Consider the following 9,475-nt stretch of genomic DNA (forward strand, 5'->3'; position numbering starts at 1 on the left):
TGCGGATCTTTCTCCCACCCCGCCGATGGATCCGAGGTTCCCGGAGGAGTTCGGATCCCCGAGGGATCCGGGAAGCGGCGCCTCCCGGGCTCTGCGCGCTCCCGTTCCGCTCGGGGGCGGAATCAGCGCCGAGAGCGGGATGGGAGGAGGAAGGGAAACTCCGGGGGGAGGGACGGAGAGCTCCGGGAGAGCTCCGGGAGGGCTCCGGGAGGGCTCCTCAGGAGGGATCGGCTCCCGCTGGATATTGGTGTGGAACGAGACCGGGCTGCGGGACGGGAGGATTGGGGTGCGGGGAAGGATTGGGATTCAGGATTGGGGTGCGGAGGTGCAGGATTGGGATTCATGTATTCAGGATTGGGGTGCAGAGGTGCAGGATTGGGATTCATGTATTCAGGATTGGGGTGCAGAGGTGCAGGATTCGGATTCATGTATTCAGGATTGGGGTGCAGAGGTGCAGGATTGGGATTCATGTATTCAGGATTGGGGTGCAGAGGTGCAGGATTGGGGTGCAGGGAGGGATTGGGATTCAGGATTGGGGTGCAGAGGTGCAGGATTGGGGTGCAGGGAGGGATCGGGGTGCAGAGATTCAGGACTGGGATTCAGGATTGGGGTGCGGGGCTCTCCAACCCCTCCGCGCTCCAGTGCTGCCACCCCGCAATTCAGGGACAAAAATGGGATTTCAGGCTGGCGGGGAGCTCACCCAAGCGGCGTGTCCCAACCCGGATCCCTTGGGGACATCACGGGGTGACCCGCGGGGTTGGCACGGACACGTGGCAGGGACAAACCGAGCCTGGGGCAGGCACAGGGGGTGCCAAGGCACTGCCAGCCCCGTGTCCCCTCCAGGGGACAGCGAGCGGGTCTCGGTGTCCATGCCGGTGTCCCTGGAGCTGTCGCAGCGCTCCGGACGCGGGGCTGGCAGCAGCAGCAGCAGCACGGGTGGCACCTGGCTGGCAGCGTCCCCAAGGCGGCAGTGACGTCCCTGGGGGACGGGCTGAGCCAGCCTCTCCCCCCCCTCCAGCGGATCCCGCAGCTCCGGGGCTCCTCCGGAAGGATGTTCCACCCGTCGGGCTGCAGGAGGAGCTTCCCCAGGGAGGTACGTGCGGCTGGAAGGGTCTCCTGGAGCTCTCCAGGGCATCTCCTGGGGCTCCCCCCTGGAGCTCTCCCGGGGCTCCTCTGGGACTCTCCTGGGGCTCTCCTGGAACTCCCCTGGATTGGGGCTCTCCTGGGGTTCCTCCGGAGATCTCCTGGGGCTCTCCTGGAGTTCCCCTGGGTTGGGGCTCTCCTGGAGTTCCCCTGGGTTGGGGCTCTCCTGGGTTGGGGCTCTCCTGGGGCTCTCCTGGGGCTTTCCTGGAGCTCTCCTGGAGCTCTCCTGTGGTTCCCCTGGGGCTCTCCTGGAGCTCTCCTGGGTTGGGGCTCTCCTGGGGCTCTCCTGGGTTGGAGTGGGAGCCCAGCAGCACCCGGGGCCACCCTGGGTACCCACTACCCCATCTCCACCCCTGGGGATGCTGAGGAGCCAGGAGAACGTCAGGATGAGGAGGAACCCTGGATCATCTGGGCTCTCCCTGGGCAGCTGGGTCTGCTCCTGGCTCCCCATCCCCGCCTGCTCCTGGGGCTCTCACAGCTCTGATCTCTCCACAGCCTGCCCCGTGGTGGGATGGACCGTGGCCACATCCCCCTGCTGGTCCTGAGGACACCTGGGATGAACCACCTCGGGATGGACCACCTCAGGATGGGCCACCTCGGGATGGGCCACCTCGGGATGGGCCACCTCGGGATGGGCCACCCAGGCATGGGCCACCTCGGGATGGGCCACCCAGGCATGGACCAGCCTGGGATGAACCAGCCTGGAATGGGCCACCTCAGGATGGGCCACCTCGGGATGGGCCACCCAGGCATGGGCCACCTCGGGATGGGCCACCCAGGCATGGACCAGCCTGGGATGAACCACCCAGGCATGGGCCACCTCGGGATGGGCCACCCAGGCATGGACCAGCCTGGGATGAACCACCCTGGCATGGGCCACCTCAGGATGGGCCACCCAGGCATGGACCAGCCTGGGATGAACCACCCAGGCATGGGCCACCTCAGGATGGGCCACCCAGGCATGGACCAGCCTGGGATGAACCACCCAGGCATGGGCCACCTCGGGATGGGCCACCCAGGCATGGACCAGCCTGGGATGAACCACCCAGGCATGGGCCACCTCGGGATGGGCCACCTCGGGATGAACCAGCCTGGAATGGGCCACCCAGGCATGGGCCACCTCGGGATGGGCCACCTCGGGATGAACCAGCCTGGAATGGGCCACCCAGGCATGGGCCACCTCAGGATGGGCCACCCAGGCATGGGCCACCTCGGGATGGGCCACCCAGGCATGGGCCAGCCTGGGATGAACCAGCCTGGAATGGGCCACCCAGGCATGGGCCACCTCAGGATGAACCACCCAGGCATGGGCCACCTCGGGATGGGCCACCTCGGGATGAACCAGCTTGGCATGAACCAGCCTGGAATGGGCCACCTCGGGATGAACCAGCCTGGAATGGGCCAGCCTGGGAGCAGCAGCCCAGCAGACGCCAGTGCAGGAGGCACCCGGTAAGGGGACAGGGCTGGGGGGACATGTCCCAGGGAAGTGTCACAGTTTGTCAGGGAGACCCTCCCAAGGCACAGCAAGGAGCCCTGGCTCACCAAACCCCACCCCAAAACCAGTGTGGAGATGTCTGCATGCACTCGTGGTCCCCCAGGCACAGACAGGAGTTTGTGGCTTTCTAAATCCCAAAAAGGAGTCTGGAAATGTCAGGATCCAGCAGTTTGTGTCTAAAGAATTTCACAGCTTTACCCCCACCAGGATTAAGAGTGGCAAAATAAATACATTTACATAGGTATATGTAATATATCTATGTAAATATATTTATATAAATATGTATTTTTATATATAACTATATATAAATATATATATATATAACTATATATATATAAATAACTATATATATATATTTATATATATACATATATATAAAAATAAATATTTTATTTATTTCCACGGATGACCAGGATCTCCACTAATTATCTACAGTGCAGTGAGGATGCTGTTATGAATAAGGTCCTATATGTCTAATTTATTAAACCACAAAATTAGAACGTAGCAGCAGTTTTAATTGAGCAGCAATTTTATATAAAATGAAGTAAGCATGTACAAAGTAAATTTGGCAGTGATTTCAAGGCTGATTCCTTAATTATGCCAAGGCCTATTCTATTTTGGGATGTTACTTATCTCAAACTACATCCTGTATCCTATTTTCTCATGAACATCTCAAAACATCTCTTTTGTGGCACTAATTACATATCCTTTTCCTCTATTCCTTTTTAACAAATATTTTCTAAAATATCAATATATTTACAATTACAATATATTTATATTATATATATTTATATTGTATATTATATAATATATAATATTATATTGTATATATTGTATATATTATACTATATTTTATATACTGTATACTATATACTATATTATATATTTATAATATATAATATTTTATATATTTACAAATACAATATATTTACAATTGTTAGCACAAGTCACATTCATTTATCACAACGGTTACACCAGGGCACTGCTAATTAAATCAATAGTTTCATTGTTAATTAGCAATTACAGCTAGGATTGATGTTGCTCACCCAGACCCACACAAATCTCTTTGGCTCAGCCTCCAGGAGTGACCCTGAGGGGCTCCAGAAATGAACCCACACTCACTCCTGGGAGGGTTGTGCTGGAAATTCCCCCGTTCAAAAGTGGGGTTCAGCTTTTACAGCATGGAATGACAGATGTTGGGGGGGGGGGTTTGTGGAGCATTTCTCCTTAAAAAATCAAATTGCTGCCCTCTGGTTCCTCCCAGGAAACATCTGCCCCTGTTCCCTGCCATTGCTCTCAGGGTTTCACATCCTCGTGGGGTTTAATTTTCGGATTTTTGAGTCAGTGCTGCTCTCAGGGTTCTCCACCATTGCTGGCAGCCTGATCCCCCCTTCACTGCTGCTGATTTTCACAGTCGGGTGAAATCTGAGCTGGTTGCATCCTGATGCAAAGGGGGATTCACCCACAAACCCCAAAGCAGGGAGCAGGAGGGACACAAAGAGCTGAGGGGAGTGGAACAGTCGCAGTGGGGAGGAGGAGCAGCAAGAAATCCCAAAATTCCCAGTGGGCTCTTGGGAAAAAAAATCCCAAAATTCCCAGTGGGCTCTTGGGAAAAAAAAATCCCAAAATTCCCAGTGGGCTCATGGGAAAAAAAATCCCAAAATTCCCAGTGGGCTCTTGGGAAAAAAAATCCCCAAAATCCCAGTGGGCTCATGGGAAAGAAATTCCAAAAATCCCAGTGGGCTCATGGGAAAGAAATCCCAAAATTCCCAGTGGGCTCATGGGAAAAAAATCCCAAAATTCCCAGTGGGCTCATGGGAAAAAAATCCCAAAATTCCCAGTGGCTGTGTCCTCACCGTGGCCCTTCCCTTTGCAGCCCAGCCCCAGGGCCCCCAGAGCCTTCCCTGGCCCTGGGGACATCTCATGGAAGGAGGAGGAGCGGGACAGGAGGTGGGCACCCCCCGAGTGTCCCCTGCCGCCCCCCTGGGATGACAGAGCAGCCATGCCAGGAGCCGAGGGTGACTTTGGAAAGTGCTGGTACCAGGTGAGCGGGGTGGTGACCTGGCCATGGTGGCAGCCGCGGTGGCTGAAATGGGGCAGGGGCCACTCACCGCCCGGCGACAAGGACAGTGTGTGGGCACCCTCTGGCCCGTCCCATTCCCTAAATCCAGCTTATCCCTGCAGGATCCACCTCCTGAGCCCTGGCCCAAGTACCCCGAGGAGGAGCAGCCCCAGCCCTGGCCCCCCTCCGGCCCTGCAGGGTGGGTGCCGTGCCCGGGGGGTGACAATGAGCGACACCAGCACCGCTGGGAGCTGTCCCTGCCTGGGCTGGCATTGCACAGAGACCCCTCCCAAGCCAACCCTCCGCACCCTGGGGCTGTGCTCCTGCAGGAATCCGGGGAATTTCCACCAACACCGCCCGCCCTGGAGCCACCACCCGGCCGGGACACGACGGAGCCACCCCCGGCAGCTGCTCCTGGTGCCCCGGGCGCGGTGTCCCCCACCCTCCCGAGGTCTGTGCTGCCCCTTTGCCCGCTCCTCGCTGCTTCTCATCCTCTCCTGAGCCAGGCTGAGGAGTTCCTGCCGCTGTTTCCCACCCTGCAGGGCACAAGCCATGCTCCAAGCCCTCCTGTCCTGCTCCCTCCAGGAGGAGCCAGCCCGGGGCCAGGAAGGAGCCGCAGCCCCCGGAGCCTCCCCAGCCCCCTGCTCCTCCCCCAGGAGCTGCAGAGAGGCGGGAGCAGCCGCAGGTGAGGGGTTTTACCTGTCCCCTCCCATCCCACAGCAGGGCTGTGCTCACCCCGAGCCCTGCACGCTGCCCTGGTTCCCTCCAGGATGTGCCAGTGGGGACTGGGAATGTTCTGGAGCCGCCCAGCCCAGCCAGGAGCCCTCTGGAGAGCCCAGCTGCTGATGCTGGTGCTGCAGAGCTGCAGGTAGGAGATTCCCCCGTCCCAGGGGTGCTCCCAGCTCTGGAGCTGCCTGGCTCAGGGGTGTCCTTGGCTGCTGGGACATCTCCCTCGTCTCTGATCCGGCCTTTCCCCTCTCCACCTCGCTTTTTGCCAGGCATGGAGTTTTTCCAGGCTTTTCTCTGTGTTCTCCTGTGGGTTTTAGCACCCTGTGCATCCCATCCCATCCCACGGATCCCATCCCATGGATCCCATCCCATCCCATCCCATGGATCCCATCCCATCCCATCCCACTCCCTTGCCTGTCCCCAGGTGAAGCTGGAAGCTGGGCAGAGCCCTGTGGGCAGCCAGGATCAGGATCCCTGTGCCCCAGGAACAGATCCAGCCCCTCCAGAGGAGACCTCCAGGAATCCTGAGATCCAGGAGCACCTTGAGGTATGGGACTGCTGGGGAGGGGCACAGGATCAGCTCCAGGCTCCACAAATCCTCCCCACCAGCAGCACACACAGCTTCGCCTGGGGATATTTTCTATTTTTTCTATTATTTTTTCTATTTTTTTCTATTTTTTTTTCTATTTTTTCTATTATTTCTATTGTTTCTATTTTTTCTATTTTTTTCTATATTTTAATTTTTTCTATTTTTCTATTTTTTTATTTTTTCTATTATTTTCTATTCCCACCCTAAAGCAGAGCCTGCAGGGAGGCACAGCCCCCTTCCCAAACCCTTTGTCCCCTCATTGTGGGACTCCACAATGCCCCTAATCCCACTCTGAAATTTAAGTTTAATTAGAGATAATAAATAAATATTTATTTATTATTTATATTATTTATTTATTTATATTATTTATTTATAAGTTATGATGATGATGATTATTATTATTATTATTATTATTTACTATTTCTTTACTTATTAAATAAGTATTTATTATTATTTATTTATTTATAAATAAGTATTTAGTAGCCAGAGGCACACACACACTTTTCAGTCCTTTGTGCTGCTGCAATTGCACAACTTCCTCAAATTTCTTGGCACATTCTCAGGGCAAGTTTGCCACAGCTCCACCCTGGGTTGCTGCTGGGTCTGAGGGTCCATCCAGGCACCCCAGGGTGGTCTCCTGATGCCACTTTAGACCTGGAATTCTCTTTTTGTGCTGTTTTGTTCTCTGCCTGTGCTATCTTGGTTCTGTATTTTGTTATCTCCTGTGACGGCCTTGCTTTGTGCACATTTTCAGTTCCACAGCCCACAAAAGCCATTACAAATTTGCCTTCTGTCCTGAAAGCAGTTACAATTTACAGGCAATTACCATTTATAATAATAACAACAATTCACCAGATTTGTTTGTTTGTATCGCACAGGTGGAGCCGTGCAGCGTCCCCAAGGCTGGCAGCGGTCACAGGTCCCATCCCCAGAGCCCAGCAGCCCCTCCAGACCCTGCCAAGAGGGAAATCCTGGAAATCTCCAGCTGCTCTGGAGAGGCAGGGGCTGAGCTCAGCCCACACTCCTGGGAACAATCACCCCGTGGGGCTGGAGAAGCTGAGGCAGAAGCTGCCCGGGCTGGGGTGAGTCTGGGATGTGCGGCAGCTCCGTGTCCCCACCCCGCGGGGGACAGCACTGTCCCCACGTGCTGGCGGTGCTGTCCCCCTGTCCCAGCACAGCCACTCTCTGTCCCTCAGCCTCTGCAGAGCCTTCAGCCTCCTGAAAACCCTCAGCTTCCTCCAGGATCTGCAGCAGAACCCAAAGCTCAGCCCAGCCAAGCTTCTCCTGGTACCTGCACCACACCAGTGACCTCCCCACAGCCCCAGCACCCACCTGGGGCTGGTGACACCAATCTGGTACGGGGTCTGGGTGCCCCCCGGTGTCCCCCTGGGCTTGGGGACACTGCCCCAGCCCAGGGGGATCCCTGTGGCTGCAGGATCTGGGGTTAAGGGGCAGCTTTGTCTGGAGGCACGGCCCGTGTCGGCCCCGGGACACGGCTGGGAAAACAGCCAGGGCAGGAACCCGAGGCTCAGGGCTGCTGGGGTGTGAACAGCCCTGGCATGGAGCTCTGAGGAAGCCAAGGAGAACCCTCCAGAGCAGCTTAATTGCTGCTAATGAGGGAGAGAACTTGGGGCAAAGAGGGGGAGTGGGGTGGCACCCGAGGGAAGGGTGACAAACCAGTGGCTCCTTCCACAGGGTGACCAGTCCTGGCCTGGTGACCAGCGCTGGCAGCCCCAGTGTGGCTCAGTCCCTTTCCCCTCTGAGCTTTCCTTGGGATTTTTGAGCCAGTGCTGCTCTCAGGGTTCTCCACCACTGCTGGCAGCCTGATCCCCCCCCTCCACTGCTGCTGATTTCCACAGTCGGGTGAAATCTGAGCTGGTTCACCCGAATTGCATCATGCTGCAAAGGGGGATTCAACCTTTGCCTTTTCTGCCTCCCAGGCTGTGTGTGGCCAGCAGCAGCTCTGCTCAGAGCCCCCCACACCATCCCCAGCTGACCTCGACTCCCGCTCTGCTGCTGTCCTCAGGAGGAAGGCAAAGATCGAGCTGGTGAGTCCTGGAGAGCACCCGGGGGTCTGGGAGCAGCTCCAGGATGGGGAATCTCACCTGAGGAGCTTTGGGAGCCATGCTGGGTGGTGAATTTGGTGTTTGGGGGGCTTGCAGGGGGAGCTGCTGTGGGTTTGCAGGGGTTTGTGGGGTTTGTGGGCTAAAATCAGGGGTGGTTTGGTGCTGGTTTTGGGCTGCTGAGCCCTTGGCCCTGCCCTGCGGGTCTGGGAGCAGCTCCAGGATGGGGGAATCTCACCTGAGGAGTTTTGGGAGCCATGCTGGGTGGTGAATTTGGCATTCTGGGGGACTTGCAGGGGTTTGGATGGTATTTGTGGGTTTGTGGGTTAAAATAGGGGTGTTTTGGTGCTGGTTTTGGGGTGCTGAGCCCGTGGCCCTGCCCTGCAGTCGTACCAGCAGTTCAGCCTGAGCATTGCTAAAAGCAGGGGTGGTTTGGTGCTGGTTTTGGGCTGCTGAGCCCTTGGCCCTGCCCTGCGGGTCTGGGAGCAGCTCCAGGATGGGGAATCTCACCTGAGGAGCTTTGGGAGCCATGCTGGGTGGTGAGGGTGTGAATTTGGTGTTTTGGGGAGCTTCCAGCGGGAGGTGCTGTGGGTTTGCATGGCCTCAGATGATGTTTGTGGGTTTGTGGACTAAAATCAGGGGTGTTTTGGTGCTGGTTTTGGGGCGCTGAGCCCGTGGCCCTGCCCTGCAGTCGTACCAGCAGTTCAGCCTGAGCATTGCCGTGGTGGCCACGATGCTGCTGCACAAGGAGCCCTCGATGGAGGCGGCGCTGGGGGTGGCACTCAGGGCCAACCTGCGCCAGGGCTGCCTGCACCACCTGCAGCAGCTGGAGGAGTTCATTGACAGCCTGGACTCCATGGGCTCCCCCAGCCTCTGATGGCAGCCACCCCCTCCTGCCCTGTCACAGGGCTGGGACAGCTCCCTGGGGTGCTCAGGAGGGTGCTGAGCCCGCAGGACGAGCTGGGAGGTGTTGGCAGCCCCCTTGGAGAAGGGAGGGTGAGCAGGATGTGTTTGGTTTCAGCCCTGCCCAAAGCCCTGAGGGCAGCAAAAGTGTCACTGGTTTAACTGGAGGGAGGGCAGCAGTGCCTGTCCTCCTTTCCTCATTGCCAGGAATGTGTCCCCAAACCCCAGCGAGTGTTTTTGGGTTTAAATCTGCAAATAAAGCGTGTTCTTTTTGCAGCCCTTGCTGTGCCATTGTTCTGTTCCTGCAAGGGAGGGGTCCCACAGTGAACCCTGGCTGTGGCAGAGGGCACAGATCACCCCTGGGGACCTCCCAGCCCTGGTGACATTGTCAGTGTCACAATGGGGTGGGAAGGGACAGGGCAGAGCCTGAGTTCAGATTTCAGCCAGATTTTATTGCGGATTTGTCATCTGAGACCAGAGCTGCACCCCTG

General features: G+C 56.6%; 1 protein-coding gene across 1 annotated transcript; it reads left to right on the top strand.

The window, feature by feature from the left end:
* Window positions 1–216: 216 nt before the first annotated feature.
* On the top strand, window positions 217–9,260 carry LOC118696193 (basic proline-rich protein-like). Its single transcript, XM_036398176.2, has 13 exons — window positions 217–247; window positions 1,019–1,093; window positions 1,639–2,592; window positions 4,515–4,682; window positions 4,823–4,899; window positions 5,030–5,151; window positions 5,243–5,385; window positions 5,470–5,568; window positions 5,854–5,976; window positions 6,897–7,100; window positions 7,215–7,373; window positions 7,959–8,066; window positions 8,773–9,260. The coding sequence occupies exons 2-13, from the start codon at window positions 1,052–1,054 to the stop codon at window positions 8,956–8,958; spliced, it is 2,385 nt and encodes a 794-aa protein (XP_036254069.1). The 5' UTR covers window positions 217–247; window positions 1,019–1,051; the 3' UTR covers window positions 8,959–9,260.
* The last annotated feature ends 215 nt before the right edge of the window (window positions 9,261–9,475 follow it).

This window comes from Molothrus ater, chromosome 25, assembly GCF_012460135.2.
Source record: "Molothrus ater isolate BHLD 08-10-18 breed brown headed cowbird chromosome 25, BPBGC_Mater_1.1, whole genome shotgun sequence".
Classification (NCBI taxonomy): Eukaryota; Metazoa; Chordata; class Aves; order Passeriformes; family Icteridae; genus Molothrus; species Molothrus ater.